This window comes from Brachycentrus maculatus, unplaced genomic scaffold, assembly GCF_059751285.1.
Source record: "Brachycentrus maculatus isolate JH-2025_06_01 unplaced genomic scaffold, ASM5975128v1 h1tg000134l, whole genome shotgun sequence".
NCBI classification, from domain to species: domain Eukaryota; kingdom Metazoa; phylum Arthropoda; class Insecta; order Trichoptera; family Brachycentridae; genus Brachycentrus; species Brachycentrus maculatus.
This window is the reverse complement of record NW_028280887.1, coordinates 416,116-442,122: the sequence shown is the minus strand read 5'-3', so window position 1 is coordinate 442,122 and position 26,007 is coordinate 416,116. Positions and strand designations below refer to the sequence as shown.

Sequence of the window (26,007 nt, the reverse complement as noted above, 5' to 3'; positions counted from 1 at the left end):
AACACGCTAACCATTACGGTGGAAAAAAATTAATAACAAGTTTATAGTTTTTTCCACATTTATTTTATTTGACCAGTAACCGGGTTTCTTCGATATAGACATCATCAGACCAGTGAGAGGCTAGACAAAATTCTACATTTTAAAGACAACAAGGCATAGGTTAAAAGCTATGATTTATATTATTTTACAGCAAAATTAATTCAAATTAAATAAATTTGTGTTGTAGATTATAATAAAAATAACGTTTAAAATATAACGGTTTAAAATACGATTTCATAAGATTATAAATATATAATAAAAAATGGCAGAAAAAAATACGAAAGGGGCTAATTGTTATAACAATTTTTAAACGTTAAATAAAATGATATACAAAGCTATGTAGATACTTTTTCCTACTTTTAACAATGGATTTATGTTTGAAATTCGTCCACAAGATTAGTTTGGGTAGTACGAGGCAACCCAAAATACCTTCATACACGGTTGTTAAGCAAAAGGTATTACAGGTTTAAAATAAAGCTCCTTCAGGAATATCTCCCAGGAAAACAATGTTTTATTTGTCATTTCAGCTGAATCAGGGAAGCTCCGTAAACGTTTGCGGTTTTCATTATTTTAAAAGCTTCCGAAAACCGCTGAAAGTATTTTGAATATTTGATTTCATTTGAGTTGTTGGTTTGCTGCCTTCTGAATATGCAAAGCTTTGGAAACCATCAATATTTGATCGAATCAATAGCGTTCGAGAGTTGGTAAAAATAATGTCGGCAATTCAAAACGCGTTTGAATACGAATCTTGTGATACATATCTGTCGTCAAACAGGGTGTTTCAAAATATAATTAGTTTTTGAAAAATGGTTTAAGTTTGTGTGAAAAAGAAATTACGTTACTCGTTTTATATAAAGATGTTAAAAATGTAATGAAATGTGTAAAGTATGTAAAAAAAGCCTTTTTGAATAAACCCTTATTTTCAGAAAAATAACCGCATTGAACAAGAGTGATGGATTCTAATTTTCAATGTGAATTGTCTTATTTTGTTTTGTTTTATACATAAACAACCACTTCTACTGCTACTACTACCATCACGCCGTTTCCTCGATAGGTAGACAGAGGATGGATCGTAACAATATCTAATATCTTCGTTTTAAATACTGCCATACAACGATTTTCCACACATTAGTCTGAGAAAATGCATTTCAATAGCATTCACTCTGCTTTCATCTTTTATTTGCCAATTCCATATATCACTTCCATACATCAGTGCCAGTAATATCATTCCACTGTGAACCGCCAGCTACGCTTCCATATAAATATTTTTATTTGCAATCACTTAAAAATACCATTTATTATATTCCCTGCAATCGCCCTTCTCTCAATATATTTATTCGCTTTTTCATCCCTTGAGAACCTTGGTTTACATATATATATATTTTTTAAATATATATATTCAAAATAGACTTTGCTTTCGAGTATCGACTAGACATGAGACTGTTTTGAGAGATGGTTAAATGTATAAAATATATCTTCACAAATTGCCTTGTCAATAGATTCTTCCTTTTCCAGAATATAAATATAAGTGTACGTCCCTACATCCCTCATTAACTTTTGATGTCTTCCATAAATTATTACTGCACATGTTAAAACTATAACTTAAGTACTTAAAATTGTAAAGCTAAAAAGGTTGTCAGTCCATTTAATCTTCACATTCGTTTGAAAATGCCATAACTAGGCAAAACAACTGTCACAATATTAAATTTTTTGTATTTTTTAATAAAATATAATACAACTTAGTAGACTCAAAAAATCTGTGTTTGATTTAAATATTAATATAAATTAAAATGGAGTTCTATAAATTAGACGCCAAAATCAATAAATAAATACATCATTCCCTTGAGGTAGTATTTTACGAAAATGGCGCTATATAAGTTATCCAAATTTATTATTATTATTATCATTGTTAAATGTATGTGAGTACCAATACAACCTCCTTATAAGAGATTGTAAATAATGTACAGTTCTCATCCCTTACATAAGGAGAATAAACCCTTCATCTAGATTATTATTAGTAATTTGTTTGCAACAAAGGGAGAAATTCATTATAATTTGTCATCACCCCAATCTCTGTTTCGCATACAATGGTTTCAGGCCCATGAAAACTCAAAACATAGTATATTGTAGATTGGACATATATGAGGCTTTGTGGAAGGAAGCGGAGAGGATAAAGCTGGATTTATTTCCTGAAATAATGCGCAGGCGCACAAGTCAAGAATGCGGCCGTCATTTCTGGAAGGGTTGCAAAGCAAGGCGTATGAAAGATGGGGTAGAAAGACTATGAGAACAGAAGAAATGCAAAACTCTGCACACTGCTTGAGGGATGAATGCGAAAACTGCTCGTCTTTTTTCTGTCTTTATTTATCAGTGTGAAAATAAGATTGAAACGCATTTAACGGGAAATGAAATATCTTTCCGTCTTATAATGGAGGGATGAATTTATAAAAATAGAACAATGTAAACATGATTAATCGTTTGCAAATTGAAATAACTCCATTTTATGGAAAATAAATTGCTGAAAATGCCGTTGTTGTTTTTATTCCGTGGCGAGTTATTTTGAAGTTATTTCTTGAATGTTACTTTGTGGCACATTTAATAAACTTTATAAAATAAAAGCAGTTTGTTTTAACCACTTTTTATAGGTAAGGGAAGGATAATCAACTATAACCTAACTATGAGTATTATAATGTTTTAGAATTTAGTACATAAACCCTGATGATGACAAGGTTCTTAGGTTCTTGTCGAAACCGGTTGGATAAAGTGTACCAATAAAAAATGATAAAAACAATGTTGTTTCATTTTATAAAGTTAATTTTTAAGTTAATTTATAAAAACCTTAAATAAAAACAGTTACACATAAAAATACAATAAAATAAAAATATAACATTTCCGGCATGTCAAAAAAGATAAAAAAGAATTATGTAGATAATTATGTAAATAATTAAGTAGATTGCCCAGAGCTTTTATCACTCATCAATTTTAGATGTCATGGGAGCACAGACCAGATACTGAACTTAATTTAAAATTCCTAAAATGTACTCCTACCAAAATTCATTTTTTAATCGAGCCTGCGATATGTGCAATGTTATGCTTAATGAAATACACATCAATAATGTTTCTTTTAATACGTTTAATAGAAATATTGTCTATTTGACTATTTGAAAAAGAAAAATTCTTTTATTCGATAAAAACATTAATGAAAGTTTATTATATAGTTATACTTTTATGTATTTGACAGTTTATTTTTTATTTTTAGATTACTTAAGTGAAAACCTGTAATTAGAATTTAATTTTTTTAAAATTTATTATATAAGTAAATTTATATTCTTTTGTATATATATTCTGTTGGTTTTCCAATAAATAAAAAATAATAATAAAGAAATAAAAAAATAAACGTTTTGCGATTTTTGAGAGATTGCATTTCGACTGCATTCAGTCTACTTTCATCCTTCTTTCTCCAGGCCTCACTTCCATACATTAGACTTGAAACCAAGACTCTATTGTGCACTGCCAGTTAAACATCAATAACAATCGATTTGTCAGAGCGCACTATCAATTCAGTCACTTATCTCTACCAACGAAATGCCAAAACACCATTTGTCAAAAAAGCAAAACAGGAATCGGATAACTCAAATAAAACTCAATTCCTGTTTACATTTCCCATAGTCGATCCGCCTTTAAAAAGGTTTGCTTTCAAAAAAACCCATCAATCACGACCTTTTCCGTCTCGTAGATTACGAATTATACGGTCGTTTCATTCGAACTATGTGCTTTCATTCTTGGTCGAGCTCTACAATAATATTGTTCTTCACTTTTCCTAGGAAATGTTATGAAAAATAGACCAAGTAATGAAACAAACAATGTAACTCATTAATCTTTCTAAGTGACCTGCCCGCTGAAGTCACAGTGTCGTCTTTGTTATTTTTGTACAATTAATTACTTTTTCAACTCGCTACAACCCTGAAATAATGCTGTGCCCAATAGATACGATCTCTTTTGAGAGATTTATAAAGAAAATAATACTCTAAATAGTCTTTATCGCATTTCAATTTTCATTTTATTAAACATCCATCTTTAGCTATGCTGAAATAAAGATTCAATTTCATCGTCATTTTAACGCCAAATTAGTTAGCAATAAAATATAAGAAGTTATTTAAGATTGAGTTTTTTTTGTCTACCTCCAGAGTTAAATGGGCACTGCGATTGGCTACAATGCTGGAGGTCTCAGGGTCGATTTCCAAGGGGTTAAAAAAAACTTTTTTACTGTAATTTATATTTTATCTCATCCTGAACTGGTACTAGAAGCGTAAGACATATGGTGCGTAGGGCACTACGTCAAATCGATACATTTTTAACACAATAATTTATTGCACCATGTAATGCAGAAACGATCCAATCCACAATTTTCAAAACATGTCTTTTCGTTGAGTGTCACTTAGTAAAAAATATTTTTGTGTATAACAAATTTAAATTATTTATATAATAAGCCATTGAATTTTTTAAATTAATGTTAATTTTATTTGATTGTAAGTACTCATATCTATGATATAAAGGGTTGAGATGAATTACAAAAAAAATGATATGAATATTGTACGAACACGGTACGGTATGCCTGCGACGCTAGCTAATTGGTATTAAAATGAAAATTTTCGTCGGCTGACGACTGGCAATCTTGTTTAAGAAGCCGGACGCAGTAAATAATAGTGGCGAAGCAGTACTTACTTGTGTGTGCGAATAAAACATTGAAAAGTTGGAAACAATGACTGGCACTGGCAAGGCGATGGTTAGCACGCCGGCCAGGGCGCAGAGGGCCCCCACGAACATGCCGACGTAGGTCTTGGGGGCCATGTCCCCATACCCGACGGTGGTCATGGTGACAATCGCCCACCATAGCCCCAGGGGAATACTCTTGAATTGGTTATCTGGATTATCCTGGAAAAAATAAGAAATGATATATTAATTTTTGTATAAGTTTGTGATATTAGTTTTTATACATAAATATATATATATTAGTTTTTGTCCGCCTCCGTAGTGTAATGGTCAGCACGCTCGGCTACCGTTCTGGAGGTTCCGGGTTCAATTCCCAGGGGTGGTCAAATAAATATAAGTGTTTTTTTCACTCTAATATTTATTCGATATTTCCTTGGACTGGTACCTGAAGCGGAGGGCTGATCATCTTTCCTTCATATGTTAACGATCAAGAAAACACTGCGTTTATATGATGCAGTGCCCTATGCACCATTGGGTGCGGATAAGGGTTAGAAGAGAGTGATCGGAGTGAGAAGAGTGTGATCGGAGAAAAACTTGGCACGATCAAGTATGCCAAAAAAAAAAAAGTATGGTCAGGTTAAGAGTCGAAACAATCGGCGGGTATGTATGAGGAGATGCATGAACGTGGACGAGGCGAAGAATTTTTGCTAGTACAGAGTGTTGTGGCGTTCTATTCTCTCTGCCTACCCCTGTGGGGAAGCGGTGTGATGGTTAGTTAGTTAGGTTATTTAGATAAAGCTTGTCAGGAGCATAGTCCACTGCATTGTTCTTTATGCTGCTTACAACTTACAAACTAACTAACAATCACGCCTCTTTTCCGCAAGGGTAGGCAGAGATAATAGAACGCCACACCACTCTGTTTTTGAAATAAAAACCGCATCCAAACATCCTGACTACTGCTGACCTGACCACTTTCAAGTATTTGAAATATAAAATATAAAACTGAATCATATAAATTATCTTCGTTCTTCCTCTGCTTATATTACCAAGCACATTCATATCAAAATTTTATTTAACAGTTCTTCACTCATTTGATTCACATGCCCAAATCATCGCATCACACACTTCTTAATTTTATCGATAATGCTCATCTCAACCCTGCAATCCCTCCTTATATCATCATTCGAACATCTATCATACATCATTTCCGACTCATGAAAAGTTTTTTTGGAGCTTCCTTTGCTATTATTTCCAACAACATTCCCCTTAGAAATTCATTTTACTATTGTTTCCTCCACCATTCGTTTCACGAACTTTGACTCGATTGTAAATTTCCAAACTTATATTATGTGACACTTGGTCAACCGGTTCGAATCAGATTACTCCCTGATTTTATTATTTTATCTGCTACGGATTTGAACTTTGACCAGGACCCATATAAGAATAGCGTAATTTTCTAGCCAATTTTATAAGTTTTGGGATTTGGGGCCCAATATCCGGAGTGCTCGGTCTGCTAACATGTTAATCCTTACCCTAAAACAGGGTTTGTTTTCCACAGGGATGAATTTTCTACGCAGCGAAGCCTTCCCTGCTCTCCTGGGGTTGATTCAATACATACAATATATTCTAAGCCAGTGGTTCCTTAACTCTTTTGGACCCCTTTTCACATTGAAAACATAATTTGGGAATTGCATTTATTTACAACATTTCACCAAAAGATGTCACTAGTGAAGTTCTAGTGATTCAAGAATAATGTTTCAAAATTGGTTCACATATATATAAAAAAAATATTTAAAAAATAATATTATTCAATTTATATTATTTTTCGACATCTCAGCATAGATGAAGAAGAATATGGAAGCCTGTAATCTTAAGATAATTTGCGGGGCTTGCGACCATCATAGGCTGGCATATATATATATATATATATATATATATATATATATATATATATATATATATATATATATATATATATATATATATATATATATATATATATATATATATATATATATATATATATATATATATATATATATATATATATATATATATATATATATATATATATATATATATATATATATATATATATATATATATATATATATATATATATATATATATATATATATATATATATATATATATATATATATATATATATATATATATATATATATATATATATATATATATATGTATATATATATAAATTTATATATATATATATATATATATATATATATATATATATATATATATATATATATATATATATATATATATATATATATATATATATATATATATATATATATATATATATATATATATATATATATATATATATATATATATATATATATATATATATATATCCCACCCTATCGAGTGTAGACAGTGATGTTATTACTTGCAATCTGTGTGGCGACTACTTCCTCTATTTGCGTCATTTTACTTCAGGTAGCATTTGCATACGTATGGTGCAATTTTAAGACATGAACGTGACTTTACATGTAGTTTAGGGTTGTTCAATTTCGAATAGTTTGGCGTGATAAACCAGCTTGTGTATTTACGAGAAAGATTTTGACAGAGAGGACAGACCTTGTGTTTTTCAGAATTTTTTAAAATTGAAACCATTTGTTTCTTTTATTATGAGTGGTAGCATTAAGAAATAAAAGTAATATTTTGTAAATTAAAAGCGTTGAAAACTTTGTGGTATGGTAATAAAACACTCTTCTTACCATCCATTTATACTTTAAGTAATACCACTTTTTAAAACACTTGTTTGTGACTACCGGTTTCGGAAAATCATTCCGTCATCAGGTCATTTTGCATTAAAATTATTAAAATTTTAAATAAATTATTTAGATTAGACTTTTTTATAAAAATGTCAATACATTTTTTTTATACAAATGTCAAATCGTAATAATTTTAATTTATTTTTAATAATTTCAATGCAATAATTTTATACTTATTTTAATGACCTGGTAACGGAATAATTTTCCGAAACCGGAAGTCACAAATAAGTGTTTAAAAAAGTGGTATTACACAAAGAAAACAATGGATGGTATGGATAGTGTAATATTTTGTAAATTAAAAGTATTGATTACTTTGTGGTATGGTAATTAAACACTCTCCTTACCATCTATTGTTTATTTTGTGTGATAAAAGTTGTATTATACAAAGAAAACGATGGATGATAAGGAGAGTGTTTAAAATTAAAGCAATGCCCACTCTATGTGGTGAGAAATAAGATAGGATTAAATCAAAGGGTTAGAGTAGGTGATCAAACCGCAGTTAAAAGAAGGTAGGCTCAGAATAAAGGCTGTTGTAAACAACCCGGACCTAAGAGGGAGATTAAAAATACCCCTAAAACAACGTTTTAGTTGATAACGTGATAATCTTTCTAGCAATTTGTTTAATGTTTTTTTGTAATCTTTATGAAAAAGCAAATTAATATTTCAGAACTCTCAGTTTTAATATATTAGGATATAAGAAATAATAAAAAAAATATTTAAAGTTAAGAATTATCGATAAAATTAAGAAAAGTGTGTTGAGATAGTTTGGGCATGTGAATTGAATGATTGAAGAAAGCATAACAATTTTCTTATCATTCATCGTTCACATTGTGTAATACCACTATAAAAAAAGTCTATGACTTCCAGTTTTAGAATGATCATTTCATGATCAGGTCAAATATAGACTACATTCAAAGGCTGCAAATGTAGTCTAGATATGACCCGATGATGAATGATTATTCCAAATATGGTATCCAAAAAGTAGTATTTTTAAAAGTGGTATTACACAAAGTGAACAATGAATGATAAAGAGTGTGTTATATTAACATACAACAACTTTAACAAAGCTTTTAATATACAGAAGACAGGATAGTTAAACAAATTTATGAGGCAAATGTACTTACAAACAAAAGCAGAAGAAGACCAAGGAAAACCTGACATGATCAAGTATTTCAAATACTAATGAAAGATTTATTATTAGATTAAAACCAATATTTTTAGCTTTTCCACTTTTTTATTTGACCAGCGACCGGGTTTCGTCGTTACCGACATCATTAGACTGGTGATGTCGGTAACGACGAAACCCGGTCGCTGGTCAAATAAAAAAGTGGAAAAGCTAAAAATATTGGTTTTAATCTAATAATAAATTAAAAATGCAATTCCATCACGAAGTGTCAGTGGATAATATAAATCTACTAATGAAAGAGGTTTGATCTGGTTTTAAAAATAATCGGTGGGTATGTATGAGGTGATGCAAGAAAGAGGAAAAAGCGAAGAATGTTTGCAAATACAGAGTGGTAGGCGTTCTCTTCTCTTTAATTTTAAAATCCTCTATTTCCTACATTTTTAATTCTATCAATATTAACCCTCGGACATGAACACTACCGACTCCGTTCTGTGCTTCACGCATTTCCATGTGACACGTTTATTTCCGTTCATTTACATTTCCGACGCATTCAACGGAGTGACCTCGTTTCCTCGCCAGTCGTTAACCACTTTTTTCATTAATTTTTCTTTGTAATCTCTCGTTTTAATCAGAAACACAACTCTCTTTGTCTGGAAGCTCACCCCGTAAAACTAGTTTTTCTCATAAAACAATAATTCTTCTTTGTAAGCGGTTTCATTATCTCCCGTTTTGTTTATTCGAGTCCAAGTAATATAAAAACAAGTAATAATTATAATTTATGTACTAAATAAAAAATCAAATACTAATTTTTATAGTCTACTAGATTAAATTTTATTATTAAAAACGCACATTAATATTTACATTACGCTCACTCCTTTCAACAACGTCATATAGTATAAAATATAAAAAAAACTTGATTTTTTAGGAGATCAATTTTTAAGTTTAAAGATAAAATGAAATGTATTGAAAATAAATATCAAGCCACTTATTTAACTTTTTACTGTGCAACAGATCTTTTTAAGTAAAACCTGAATGTTTTTTCTCCATTTGAAAAATATTAAGTTTATTTAAGATAATAATTAAACAATACCCTTTCTTCAAAATGCAAAAAAAAGCACTTTTGTCCTGTAGCGGGTAAATATTAAGTTAAAAATATGCCGCAAAATTAAAATTGACTGAGAAATATACTGAAAAATGACGGTTTTTGATAAATGACGTTGTTGAAAGGAGTGAGCGATTAGTTAAAAAATGCCCTAACAAGGTGAATCAATTACAATAAATTATATTTTTATGGTTGTTTTATAATAAAACACATTGAATATCAGTGTTTGTTTTTAATATTTAATACATAGATTTTAATTGATTTCTACAAACAAAACGCCAAATCCTTGAATAAATTATTAGAATACATTATTAATATTAAAGGTGTCTCAACTTGATATAAAACGTCTATCATTCCTCTTTATCATTCATTTATGAAAGAATATGGAAGTCTGAGCATCCCAGGGTTTACGACTTGGCGTTTGGCTGGCTTAAACGATCACCTTATCCACTTTAAAGTGTATAAAGTGATCACTTAAACCAGCCAAACGCCAATTCGTAAGCCCTGGGATGCTCAGAATCCCATCTTCTTTTATTTCAACAGTATATTTTTCATCTCAAATTCAGATAACTGTAATACAGACATACTCGTATTTTTTCAAGAACAACGAAGAACAATATTAATAAAATTACTGAAATAACCAAAAGTTAACAAATTTATGAGGTGAATGTTGATAATAGAAGCAGAGGAAGTCCGGGGAAAACTTATGATGATGATAAAGTATTTCAAATACTTAGTGGTCATGTCAGACGTCAGAATAATCCTCGGGTATGAGGAGATGCTTGAATGTGTAAGAGGTGAGCAATGTTTGCGGAGACCAGTGGTGTGGGTTAATATTAACATATTTCTGCCTACCCCAGCGGTGAAGCGGCGATATGGTTAGTTAGTAAGTAGCTCCTTAAAGTTTATTTAGATTAATATTGTAAAAATAAAACTTCATAATTTAAAATCATTAAAACTTGTTATAAAGTCCAGTTTCCAACTTTCAATTATTACAGTGAAAGTTTATTCGGAAAATGTATTGATGAATTTATTTAAAAATTCATGAAAGTTTAGATTTTCCTCAGTGAACGTTGTTGAAAACTTTCGCTAAAATTTATTACATGCTTTTTCCATCAAATTAGCGCTACGAATTTGGACGCAGTCTGCCAGTGATTAGGCTTATTAATAACGCTCCATTGGACGGGCTATCGAGTAGAGCTTCATGATTAATTATTCAAGTTTGTCAATATTAGTATTTGCTTTGGAATTTCAGACATCAGAAGCTCGCTCCCTTCCCTTACGTGTGAGATAGTGTATTACCACCCTGGTTTGAATATTGGTGGGATGATTGAAATACGTGGTCAAACTTACTACCAAGCCGCTTCTCTGCAGGGGTAGGCAGAAAAATATAACCCCACACCTAGCAGTCTTTGCAAACAATCTTTGAATCATCTACATTCATGTTTCTCCTCAAATACCTATACTAACCAATAACATTGACTTCTGGCCTGTCCAATTTTAAGTATTTGAAATATATGATCAGGTCAAGTTGTCCTCGGTCTTCTTCTGCTTTTATTTCTTAATATAAAATACACAATACATTCACTCCATATTTTTTTTACTGGTCTTTCTTCACTCATTCGTTTCGTATGCCCAAACTATTTCAACACATTTTTATTTAATTTAACCAATAATTCTTATCTCAACCTTACGTTATTTTCTTATTTCACCACTGGAATGCCTCCCTGCAGAGATAGGCAGAGGGAACAGAACGCTACAACAGGCTGTCTTTGGAAACATTATTTCTCTCTTCCACATTCATGCATTTCTTCATATATAACCGCAGATTATTCTATATATAACCAATGATTTTCAATTTTTTTAAATACTTGATAATGTCACAATTTCCTCGGTCTTCCTCGTTTCCTCCTTTTTTTAAACAACATTCGCCTCATAATTTTTTGAAACTGTTTTTTCTTTACTCATTATTTTCACAAGCACAAATTATGAAATGGCGCATTTATTTTTTTGTTTTTTTTTCTGCCAAAACTATTTTTTACTAAAGGATTTAAATTGGAAAAATGTTTAGTAAAAAGTTTTAAAAAAAGGATCTCGTTTTTTTGCGCAGCGCGTCAAAAATATTAATTACACTTAGAATCGCAATGTTAAATTATTTATGATTAAAATGTAACTTTTTTTATAATCACTTTAAATATTTTATTATAAATAAATTGTAATGTCTACAGGTTTTGAAGCAAACCGCTTCTTGATCAAGACTGATTAGTATTAATCGTCTTGATAATAAAGCGGTTAGCTTCGTAACCGGTAAACATTGTAATTAAGTTATAGTTATATATTTACGTGATTTTAAAACAAAGTTACATTTAAATTATAAAATGGAAAATCGCAAACTTAGTGCTTCAAATTTAAATTATATAATATATATTTTTTCAATAAACAATACTGTTTTTTTATACTCGTACAATACATATAAAAATTACGAGTACAAATGAATTTACAATAGCTCGATCGTGTTTCGTTTTGAAATCAATCCCACAATATTCGCTTTTGTGTAATGCCTTTCCTATTTCCTTCAATGGCCTTCGAATTGTCGAACAACACTGAGTCAAAATTACATCAATTGTCGTCCAAATGGCTAGGGGAAATAGTAAAACTATGATGACAAATGTTTGAATGGCGATGTAAGGAAGGAATGCAAGACTGAGATAAGCTATAAATTAAATTATAAACGTATGCTGAGATAGTTTGGACAAATAGAGTAAGCGAGGAAAGAACAGTAAAAAACATACGGCCAAATGTAGCTAGTGAAAGGAATGGAAAAATACCGATTGAAATTAAGCATTATTTTTTGACATCTCATCAAAGATGAAGAAGAATATGGAAGTCTGGGCATTTACGGGGCTGACGACCGTCAAAGGCTGGTTTAAGTTATCACTTTACACACGTGTAACATTCACCAATTCTACCCATTATTGACAACCACACTACTCAAATTCTTAGAAGTTTTATATATATGAACCAATTTAGAAACCTTGTTCTTGAATCACTAGAACTTTACTAGAGACATCTATTGGTGAGATGTAAAGAAGCTTTTTACTAAGCTGAAACTCTTATATTAGTATGTGAGGTCCAAATCCTAGATTTCAATCACAAACTTGAGAAACGCCAGAAAATACCATTTTCATTTTTATTAATTAAGCTTAAAATTTGACCAGATAATTTATTTACAACAAATTGTTGTAAAAAAATTAAGCATGATCAAGTATTTCAAATATTTGAAAGTGTTAGGTCAGGAGATGAAATAATGAGCGAGGATGTATAAAAAGATGTAGGATTGTGAGTTAAAGATTATTTTCAAATTATTTTTAGTATGATGTTATATTTTGTCTCCCTACTCTTGTTAGAAGGCGTTTAAATGGTGAAATAAGGAAATAATACAAGGCTGTGTGTGATTAGCGATATCGGTAAAAAATGGAAGTTATTTTAAGATTTTTTGAAAATTAAAAAAAAACGAATGAGAAAAAATCGGCAAAACAAAGTATTTAGGCGAATATAATTGGAAATAGGAGCATAGGAAGAATGACGAAAACTTGACAAGATCAAGTTTGTCAAATACTTGAAAGCTGTCAGGTCTGGAGTGTAAAAAAGGCGAAGAATATTTGCAAAGACAGAGTGGTGTGGCGTTCTTTTCTCTCTGCCCACTCTTGCGGAAAGCGACGTGATAGTTAGTTGGTTTAGTTTTTTTACTTGTTAATAAGAGCATTGGTAGTTTTCGACCACTAGTCGTTTTACATTTATAAACTCAAAAAGTGGTTTTATACAAGGGTTTAAAACCACTTTTTGATTTTATTTCAATCATCATGTTTTTCCACAAACTTGGGGCCGAAACATTAAATTAATAAAATGGTATTCTGTTCTTTTACTTTTTTGAGTATATGACAAGGATTTGAGTTTAATATCATTACAGTAGAACCTCTCATAGCGAGCATAATTCGTTCCATAATTTTACTCGTTAAGCGGAATATTTTTTGTTTTGACTGGCACGGAAGTCCTGCTTCACAAGTAAATATCATGAAAAAGGACTTGTCTTTTCTTTGTAACTCATTATGCCAAATGCCGTTCGTTATAGGAACAATTTTTAAATTTTTTTTGCTCGTTATGTAAATTAGTTATGAGAGATTCTAATGTATTATTTATCTTCTTTTGAGAACAGGCCTGAGAAATTTAACATCTGTGAAGAATCTGGCTTGTTTTTTGACAGATTGAGATAATTCTATATTTATAACTCTGAAACGGTATACAACTAAAAAGAAGCATCTTGCTTCTTTATAATTTAGAGCTCAGTTTTTTTTAACATAGATTAAAGGAACGAGATTTCCTTTTTCTGATATTAAACCTGATATCTTTTTATCGAAATCAGATTTATTTTCGATTCATATCCATAAATATCACGTCAGTATTATGAAGAATTTTTTATAGGATTTGAAAAAAAAGTTTTAACTGAGATTGATGACAAAAGCTTTGAAATTTTTGTCGTTAGTCAATTTTCTTCATTTTTCAAATTGTTGTTCACTTAAATTTTTTATATATAAGAAAAGTAAAGAAAAATAAAGTGTAGAGATTTTCATGAAAAATAAGGAAAATAATCGAACTTTTCAAAATAAATGGTTTTTTGTATTTGTTTTTCAAGCATAAATATGTAACTCTTATTAAGAACGTAATGTGAAAGAGAGAGAAAATAACAAAAAAAATACAAGAATGTTTGATTTCCATTAAAAAACTTTAATGTCATTAATTAGTACTTCAATTGTTGATACTGATAATTTCAAGGTAGCAAAAAAATAATGTACTTCAAGATTTTGTTCTTGATTCATTAGGTTTCTAAAACATAACAATAAATATTACTTACATAACGGGTGGTACTTCACCTGTTTTTATATAGCATCTGATGCGTATATCTACATCTTATTCTAAAGCTTTGTATATTTGTAATACATTGCTTTTTTTATTCGTTCCTATGGCTTTGGAAAAATATATCTCTTTTACTTATTTTCTCTGTGATATATCTTTCTTCTCTCCCATGTAACAAAATGTGACTAACAAACGTGACGCGTCCTTGAAATTTTACCTTCGATTCTCGTCCCGTGATTGATTACCGAATCTTCACCGAAGAAGTTATTAAAAATCTAATAACCATGCTGTTTGAAATCGAATTTGGATATATGCACCCTTCAAGAATGAATGCAATATGGATATTATTTTTTGACATCTCATTAAAGATGAAGAAGAATATGGAAGTCTTGGCGTTTACGGGGCTGACGACTGTCATAGGCTGGTTTAAGTGATCACTTATCACACATGTAACATTCACCAATTCTACCCATTATTGACAACCACACTACTCAAATTCTTGGAAGTTCTATTTATATGAACCAATTTTGTAACATTATTCTTGAATCACTAGAACTTCACTAGAGACATCTATGTTTAATAATGGGCAGAATGGTGAACGTTACATAAGTATTTAAAGAAACCCGGGGATGTTTAGACCTTTATCATCTTTCATAAAAAAGGGAAAAATGACACATGTTTCAAATCAAGTTGAGATACCTTTAAAATGCTTATATCCATATTAAGATGTCAAAAATATATAATTACTCTAAATGGGGGAAACCCAGATTCGGGAACAAGTATTTGGACACACTCAAAATGTTGTCAACCTAATAAATCAATGCAATTTAGATATTTAATGGTTGGTAAAATTGTGAACGTTACACAAGTATATTAAGTGATTGGTTAAACCAGCCAAATGCTTAGTTGTAAGCTCTGGGATGCTCAGACTTCCATCTTCTTTCATAAAATAGTGAAATAAGGATATATGTTACATCAAGTTGGGACACCTTTAAAAATGTTAATATCCCGTTTAAAAATTTATCTGACATAAATTCGGTTAGGCGCAAATCGTTTTTACGTTAAACGGTAAGGGGGAAATGAAATAAAAATCCAGGGTGGGCGTAATTATGTTCAGGAAGGTTGGAAACAACTGTAAACTAGGGATCGTAACTTTTCTGTGGGCGCCAGGATCACAGGATTGTGGGGGTTGAAAGTATTCAATTGAACACGTGTTTCGGTTACGTAGAAAATCGATCAAACATTTTCAGTGATGAACTGCTAGCTTTATTTTATTTATTGATTCGGCATTAACTTTGTGGAAAGATATGTTAATTATTTAAGAAAAGAAAGTGAACACTTGTATTTCATATTGTTTTTTGACATCAAAGATGAAGAAGAATATGGAAGTCTGGGCATTTACGGGGCTGACGACTGTCATAGGCTGGTTTAAGTGATCACTTTACACACGTGAAAAATTCACCAATTCTACCCATTATTGACAACCACACTGAAATTCTTGCAAGTTCTATTTATATGAACAAATTTAGAAACCTTGTTCTTGAATCACTAGAACTTCACTAGAGACATCTATTGGTGAGATGGAAAGAAGCTTTTTTATTGATTAGAAACTCTTTTATTAGTATGTGAGGTCCGAATCCTGGATTATAATCACACACATGAGAAACGCCAGAAAATATCATTTTCATTTTTATCATTTAAGCTTATAATTTTCCCAGATAATTTATTTACAACATTTTGAGTGTGTCTAACACTTTAGACACACTCAAAATGTTGTAAAAAAACTTGTATTATAGTTTCGAAAACTAATAGATGTTTTCATTCACAGATAAAAACATTTGTAAGTTTTCGAAACTTGTCGTTTTTAACGTGAAAATACTCATTGAGTGGTATAATTCAAGTAATTAATTTAAAAAAAAAATCAACTGCTAGCTTAATTTTAAAGAAGTTTTCATTCTGATGTCAACGAACTATTTTTCAGTATAACAAAAAAAACCTTTATGTTAAGGTCAGCAGAGCTATTAAAAATAAAACGTTTTTCATTACATTTTGACATCTCAACAGAGATGAAGAAGAATATGGAAATCTGGCCATTTACAGGGCCTGTCATAGCCTCTCTGCTGAAAAAAAAATCTTCTAAATAAAATCTATGCAAATTCAATCATGGATGGCTGTGAACTCAATTACAGAACATCATGATATTGATCATATAATGTGTACGAGTATGATTTCCAAAATTTGTGTTTCGGTATACTCAAAATTTTGTTAACGTAATTAATTAATTTATCAAAATTCCAAAACTCAAAGCATGTGTCAAATTATAACTAATCTATTAATAAACCAATTTACACTCGTATACTAGATGTATTGATATTAGGTATCTTTCAATTTAAAGGGAAAATGTAAATTAAGGTATTCAATATGCTTACTACTCATTGTAGGGAGGATTAAGTGATCACCTTAAGCTCCCAGGTAATGTTCATCATTCTGCTCATTATCGAACATCCATACAGCATGAATTCTTGGAAGTTGTATGTTAGTATGCACAAAGTAGTTTATTTCAACGAATTGCATTTAAAACTAACAAATACAACTGCCATCCGTTGACAGTTTTTAAAGTTAAAAGATTTATTCTATTTGCCATAGGTGAGAGTTCTCTCGAATTTATTTTCACCTTATATATATATATATATATATATATATATATATATATATATATATATATATATATATATATATATATATATATATATATATATATATATATATATATATATATATATATATATATATATATATATATATATATATATATATATATATATATATATATATATATATATATATATATATATATATATATATATATATATATATATATATATATATATATATATATATATATAATCTAATCTGATAAATAATATAATCTGGATAAAACTAGAGTAAAATCTGTCATACGTAAAAAAAAGCAGCCTTAAAACTGTTTCTATACAGATAAATCTGGATATATGGCAACACTAACGGTGGGTGTATGAAAGCTGGTGAATTTTAATGAAGATTGTTAATCATATTTTCAGGCACCTCAAAGTATGTAAATTAATTCGGAAAGAATATTAGACACATTTTAATATATTTGAATGTCTTTCCTTGGTAAACAAAACTTACTCAACTCAACCATAGGTGGTGCCGAGAACTCACATGTGGATAAATGTGTCGATTATATGATAAATACAATTTATGATATTCGAGTAGTGTGGTTGCCAATCGTGGCTAGAATGGTGAATGTGAACGTGTATGAAGGCATGACTTAAACCAGCTTATGACAGGTTGGAGGCTCTGAAAATACCGAGACCTCCATATTCTTCCTTAATTTTATTCGTTAAATATGTTGAAAGCGCGTTAGATGGCTACACGACCTTGGCGGACCGAGTTAGATGTGCCAAATGAGACAAATTTTATCCAAAGGAAAAAAAACTTTTGATAAAGTAGTATATTACGAAAACGGCGCTGTATAAATTATCAACAACAATTATTTTAATATTTACTGATATTCCGATAGTAATATATATTCATATAAATTTGTTAACGTTTGGTAATACATCAGAACTTGTTTGATTTAATTATGAAACTTATACAAATACAAACAGTTAAATTCAACTCAGCGCAAGTAGTTATTACTTCAAACAATAGAGGCGTAACTATTAAATTACAATGCTCCGCAAATTTATTCTCACACCCTGAGATGATATTAAAGCAATATTTAACTACTGAAAAGTAAATGGATGCTTTTATAATTTGTAAAAATATAGATATTCGTAATGGAATTGTGATCGAGCTTATTAAACATATTTAAATAATGCTTTACATCAGGGTTTGTCCGCCTCCGTAGTGTAATGGTCAGCACGCTCTGCTACCGTTCTGTAGGTCCTGGGTTCAATTCCCAAGGGGGTAAAATAAATATAAGTGATTTTTTCACGGTTATATTTATTCAATATTACCCTGGACTGGTACCTGAAGCGGAGGGCTGATCACATTTCCTTCATGCGTAAACGATCAAGATAACACTGCGTTTATATGACGCAGTGCCCTATGCACCATTGGGGTGCGGATAAGGGTTTTATTATTTTTATTATTATTATTATATCAGGGTTGGCCCAAACGTTGGAAAAGAATTTTATTTGATTAAACCAATTTTTACACCTACATATTTTTCCCCTCTTAATTTGACATTAGACACGGCAGGTGCAAAATAAAAAGTAATTTTAAAATTATATTGATTGTTTTGTTAATGGATAAAAAGATATATTAACAGTTTACAAACTTTAGTTATATACTCTTTTTAAGAAAAGTATATTAGTCAACAAACAAACAAAAAACATACGTTTAAAGTGATGAATGATTTAAACGAATCTTCGTTCCTATTCGGGAATAATTTTATTTTACAAAACGCAATTGCTATTTTCCATAGGAAATCATATGAACATCAAAGATAGGTTTCCGTATTTTTCATTTATTCCTGAAATGTTAAAAAAATAAGAATATTTACATAACTTTATTAATTAATTTCAAAAAATAAAAAAGACTAGAAATTCAATCAGAAATTAAAAATATATATTTAAAATAAATAAATTATGTATAAAGATTCTGAAGACGAGCTTGCAGCTGTTGAAATCTCTTTTATTTACCCTTAATTTACAATCAACCTTCGACTGCTTTTTACAATGATTGACAAAAATATTTGCATTTCAATCAATAATCAAATAACAATAGAATGAAAACTTAATTTTGGGATTTCCCGAAATCCAAACATAAATTTAATTTACAAAACGGGAAATTACTTCTTAGAAAATTAAAAATGATTCCCTGAATAATAATAACAAAAAAACAACGCAAGTCTTAATTCAGTAACGACGCAACGTCGAAAAAACGCAAAGTAAAACGACGCAAAGCGAGGTATCAGTTTATATTTTTCTTCTTATCATTATATTATATTCTTTTATTCTATTATACTTCTATTGCCTACTCCATGCTTGGTAAAAAAGGTCTTTATAACGGTCCTTAAACAAAGCATAAAAAATATGAGTTATTGTATTCTCTCAAAAACTGTTTTTAACGGTGGGTTTGACATTTAAAGAGAACGAAAAAAGGTGACGCATTACTGAAAATAAAATAAAACAGAAATTTAATAAATGAAAACGTTGTTTTATTCTGAAAATGTCAGATGTGAATGTTACGTAATATGTCGTCCGGTCCAGCTAAAATGAAATTTTGGAGTTTTTTAATTATGGTTTTGTCGTATGTTGGTTGCGTCACGCGGATGTCTAAAAATGCTACCCTTTTGTAATATGACACGTGTGGAACATCGCTCGTCTTTAGATGAATTGGTTTTTCCCTTCCCACAAAGCATCAGAACTGAAACCTTTAGTACGGTCATTTACTGTGGGGTTTTCCACGTGTTTCGCAAATCTTTGGCGTAAATGTATAAGTATGGGTTTTTTCAGGTTTTTTCAGTCACATTTTTATGTAATTGATTGTTATAATCCTCATTACGCTGCTGTATATTAAAGGGGAAAACTTTGTGTGTATATTTAAAAAAAATTAATTATTGAAAGTCGTCAGATCAGAAGTTGGAATATCCGGCGGGTATGCATGAGAAGATGCATGAATGTAGAAGTTTTTTTTTGTAAAGAGACATTGGTGTGGCATTCTATTCTCTCTGTCTACTCCTCCGGAGAAGTGGCATGATGGCTTGTTAGTTTAAAAATAATGTTAAGTGGAAAATATGTACAAAGTATTCCTTTACTATTAAAATGTTAGTACCTAGCCTTATAATTAACCATCAACTAACTTTTCATCGATTTTAAGCAATTCACTATTGGATGCCAAAAATGTAAACACACACGCGTTTGAATACTGGCATACAATAATTTACTAAAAATATATAAATAAAAACGTTTTTAGCATTCTGAGTTTTCAAACAAATGTGTGTGTATTAATATATATCCATATTTTTTAAACACTATATAATTTGTTATAGAAAAAAAGGAGAATAAAACGAAAATCACATAAAAAATACAATAGAAAGATTTTCAGTATAATCACAGTGCTCTTTGGTATTCCTGTCTCGGCAAGGCATTCAAAGCTCAGAAAACTAATATGTAACAACTAAATTATCCTCACACTACACTGTCATTCATCCCTCACAGTTATATATTGCTTCAATAGAGTAAATCGTTTCGGCGCGTATATTGCTAACATTCCTAATGTCTCCATTCAGGAATAATAATGAGATTTGCATATCCAGTATATGAATTCAATCAGGAGAGGTAGATCCTTAAAAAACAGTTTGTTTTCTGCAAATAAAAACAATAAATATTAAGTTTTAATGTGTAATGACGCTTTTCATCAAATAATTTATTTAATTATACAATAAGTAAGCTTTGATCTTTCTGAACGGTTGCAGAGCTTTTGATTTTTCATTTTCCGGCTTTGATGAGACTTTCGTTTGCTTGTCTAACGTTCATCATTCTGTTTATTCTTTAATTTCACATAAATTATAGTCTACCAATGAGCATTTATTTTATTTACTTAAATTCAAATATATATATATATATATATATATATATACAACATTTTGAGTGTGTCCAAAAGTAATATATATATATATATATATATATATATATATATATATATATATATATATATATATATATATATATATATATATATATATATATATATATATATATATATATATATATATATATATATATATATATATATTTATATATATATATATATATATATATATATATATATATATATATATATATATATATATATATATATATATATAAATATATAAATTTGAAATATCATTAATGATAAATGTTTAAACTGACGTTTATTTGACCTCCTATTCACACCAGCCAATAATTCCAACTACTGACCTGACCACTATTAAGTACATATTTTAAATACTTGATTGCGTTAATTTTACCTTAGTCTTTCTTTGTTTTTATTACCAACTTTATTCACATTATAAATTACTTTTCTGTTCTTTCTTTATTATTCGGTTCACATGCCCAAACCATGTCAACATACCTATCTTAATTTTATTTACAATGCTTATCTCAGCCTTGCATTGCTTCCTTGTATCACATTCGAACATCTTACCTAACCTAACATTACCTAACTTGACCACTTTCAAGTATTGGAAATAATCGATCAAAACAAAAAAAATCTCGGAAATCCTCTTTTTCAATTTCCAACAATTTTCGCGTATTTAATTTGATCGATAAATTTTAGAATTTTTTGTTTTCTTAAGAATCCGGTTACAGCTAACTTGCCATGTTTTATTAATAAAAGCTCCATATAATGAGTTCCAATTTAACCCTAATAATTGAGCTTTGCAAATAATCTCTGAACCGAGGTTAAAATGCTCCCTAATTGGCGATTACCCAGCCGCCTAGCGTATTTGTTCAACCAAGAACTTAACTATGGTTTTACGTATATTCATACTTACTGCTGTAAGTATAATGCATATAGCTGAATGAAATATTAATTCAACCCTAGGGAGTTTTGATGAGGCAAATGGGCATTAAGATCTATCAGATTTAGTGGTGTTTTATTAAGAAAATATGACAAGACGAATAAGACATATAAATGAATCAAGTGTGAAACTTTTATGGATATAAGATATTGAATCCATTGTATGTATTCTTTTGTTTTTAGGGATTAACCTTATTTTTAATTAAAAATTTACTTAGTTAATACCACTATTTCTTAAAATCTACTGTCACACGTGTTTTGATGCAATTCGCATCCTTTTCAAACACCGTATAAGTAAAATTTAAAATAAAAATGGATAGGTTTTATCACAAAGTGACTGCCGAATCAATTGTAAATAACCGTGTTTTTATTTATTTTATTTATTTATTTATTAATTTTTTTATTAGTTACTAGTTCTCTATTACAAGTCATTGTTTGTGTTCGTCTTAAATTGTATTTTATTTCAATGATTAAAAAAAAAACTCCGTTTAGTACCACTTGAGTTTTATTATAGACTACATGTTTCAGAAGTTTAACTTCCATCATTCAGGTCTGTATAATAATATTTATTATACAGACCTGAACGATGGAAGTTTAACTTCTGAAACATGTTGTCTATAATAAAACTCAAGTGGTAAAAAACGAAGTGTTTTCTTTAATCATTGTAACATGTCTTACCACAAAGATAATACCGAAACAATAAATAAAATGTATTTTATTTTATTTTTTGCAAACATTGTTATTTTTTTGTTATTTTTTGTTTGTTTTCTTATTGTTTTATTTTATTAAAAGTAAAAGAGGTAATGAGGGGATCCCGAGGGGTGGGGACGGCCTCTGTCCGTACATCCTCCTCCCCCCTCATTAATTGAATAGAGCATTATTTATTTCTTCAGAAATATTTTGAAGATTTTCCTCTATGTGCAGCTGACAGAGTCCCTCAGGACCTCAGGATAACTGCTGCGGGTGGATGGCGGGCTCAGATTGCCGGATCAATAAATGAAAATAACCTTTTGTTATTATTTATTCATTTATTTATTCATTTATTATTTCATTTCACTTTCATTTACGTGATATATAAACTTTAATATAGTAATAATAATAAAACCCTTATCCGCACCCAATGGTGCATAGGGCACTGCGTCATATAAAAGCAGTGTTATCTTGATCGTTTACACATGAAGGAAAGGTGATCAGCCCTCCGCTTCAGGTACCAGTCCAGGATAATATTAAATAAATATAACAGTGAAAAAATCACTAATATTTATTTTACCGCCCTTGGGAATCGAACCCGGGACCTCCAGAACGGTAGCCGAGCGTGCTGACCATTACACTATGGACAAATAAAATAATCGAAATAACTAATCGAAATAAACTAAATGTGCTATTAATTTTTGTACATAATAGGCAAGGAGGTTTTTATTAGGCAACTAATAAATATTTTTAAAAACCCCTGGGAAGTAGTAATTATATAAAATATTAGGTTTGTAAGACGATATTTCGATATATTTATTCTTTGTATATAAACATGGAAAAACATTATGTTATTAGTCATTTCTTATAATTTGACCATTTATTCGATTTAAAACATTTTGAGTTCATCCAAATCCTTGTTCACAAATCTGGGTTGTTCACAAAGACCTGAATACATATATTTTTGTAATTGTGCAGCACCGACGACTTCAGATAATTTATAGAAAGACATTTTTAGATAAAAGGATTTTGGTTTATTCTGTCAATCAAATCTAAAAATACGGTAAGATTATATTATGAAAGAATATCAGACAGATTTTTTTTCAGATTGACAAGGATTGAAAACAGAGAAAAAAAACCAGTAAATAAATTTAAAAAAAGATAGATATAAAATGGTAATACAGATAAAATATTGTAGATTGGTGTGGTGTTGACACTATCTGTTTACCCCTTCAAAAAGCAACGTTATGGTTAGTAAGTTGATGTAAAATGTTTCAAGAAATCGATAATATGGTTGTCAATCATGGTCAGAATATAAAGAAAATTCCAATACAATCTAGACCACAATTAATCGTACAATATATTTTTTTTAAATTTCTTTTTGCAGCCACTTTGTTGTGTAAAAATATGAAAATGAAAAGTCAGAAACTGAAATATTTTGAAAAATATAAATAAAAAAATATACTTTAATAAAACCATAATTAACAATATGAGAATGACTAGAGCCTCCCCCCTATCGTCTATCAATGATAAAGAATTAAAAATATGTAAGTTAATAAAAAAAGAAACAGTTTCTACCCCCTCTTCATCCTTCAACGTCTTGAGGACAAAAATAAAAAATTTAGACTAACCTTAACATACAGCGTTTGAAAATGATGCAAAATGCGTCGAGACACGTGTCACAATAGATTTGATAAAATAGTGGTTTTAACCAAGTAAAACTTCAATAGAAAATTGAATCTATTTTTCATAATGGTTTTTCCATTAAAATATTATCGGCATGCTGTAAACATGCGTTTTTCGTTTTTTAAGTATGCTTGTATTTGCAGGGATTTACAAATAAATAATATTAAATCCATTTATTGTAAGTGACAGTCAGTGTCTGGTTGTGGTCCCGTGGTTAGTGTCGCGGACTCTTAAGTCAGAGTCACTCTACCACAATTTGATACCTATTTCTAATAATGAGCCACTTAGGCTCACAGAAACAGTATCAAATTGAAATATTTGTATAAATAATAAAAACATAAATATTAATCTTCACTTTAAATAATAAATAATTTTAAGCCTTTGTTCAAATGTCAATAATTATATCATTTCCCTACAATATGCTAGAAAAACTCTTTTCGCAGTTGCAATGCGTTTGAAAAGCAATAACGCTACTCTGCACACGCATTACAGAAATCCTGCTACATAATGCATTTGCGAAATTGCATCCTCTATACTGTCGCAAAAACGAGATGTGCACTTTACCGCTACGTCATCACGCTAAATCTGTTTCCATGGCAACAGAGAACAAAGGATCTGTGACGTAATAACTGCGAAATGGCTAGAAGAGAGGGAAAGAGAGGTTATTGTTCCTGATATTAAATATGTTATTTCAGGATACTTTATTCATATCGATAATTTATTGTAATTTTTTTATTAAGAATCATATTTTGATTATAAATTGACACAAAAATAAATATTATCAGATTAAAATTCAGCCTTTTAAAAAATGAATTAAATCAATTAATCATCTCTCATTTCTCTGAAGCATTTTTCTTTCTTCTTTTAATCTTGCACTGAAGTAGTGTTATGTTGATCGTCACTAACATGAAGGCAAGGTTATCACTCCTGCGCTTCAAGGACAAGTCCAAGGTAATAAAAAAAAATAGAGCGTAATATATTAAGTATTTATTTTCACTCCCTCTGGGAACCGAACCCAGGACCTTCAGCACGGTAACTAAACAATCGAAGCGGACAAAACCGACCCGTCTTAGGCTGGTTAAATTGACCACTTTATCGTGTGTAACATTGACCATTCTACCTATGATTGGTAACCATAGTATTGGAATTTTGGACATCATATCAATTAAATCAATTCAATTCAAACCCTTATCCACATCCCAATGGTGCATAGGGCACTGCATAACATAAACAAGTGTTATCTTGTTCGTTAACATACGAAGGAAAGGTGATCAGCCCTCCGCTTCAGGTACCAGTCCAGGGTAATATTGAAAAATATTAGAGGGAAAAATTACTTATATTTATTTGACCCCTCCCCCCTGGGAATCGAACCCGGG

At 30.0% G+C, this 26,007-nt stretch overlaps 1 protein-coding gene across 1 annotated transcript in view; it reads right to left on the bottom strand.

Moving 5' to 3' along the window:
• LOC148309260 (potassium voltage-gated channel protein Shaw-like) overlaps window positions 1-26,007 on the bottom strand; it is a 213,987-nt gene that overhangs the window by 21,453 nt on the left and 166,527 nt on the right. The window contains exon 8 of the mRNA XM_088260391.1: window positions 4,765-4,974. Coding sequence (XP_088116517.1) covers window positions 4,765-4,974 — 210 coding nt within the window. The remainder of the gene's footprint in view (window positions 1-4,764; window positions 4,975-26,007) is intronic.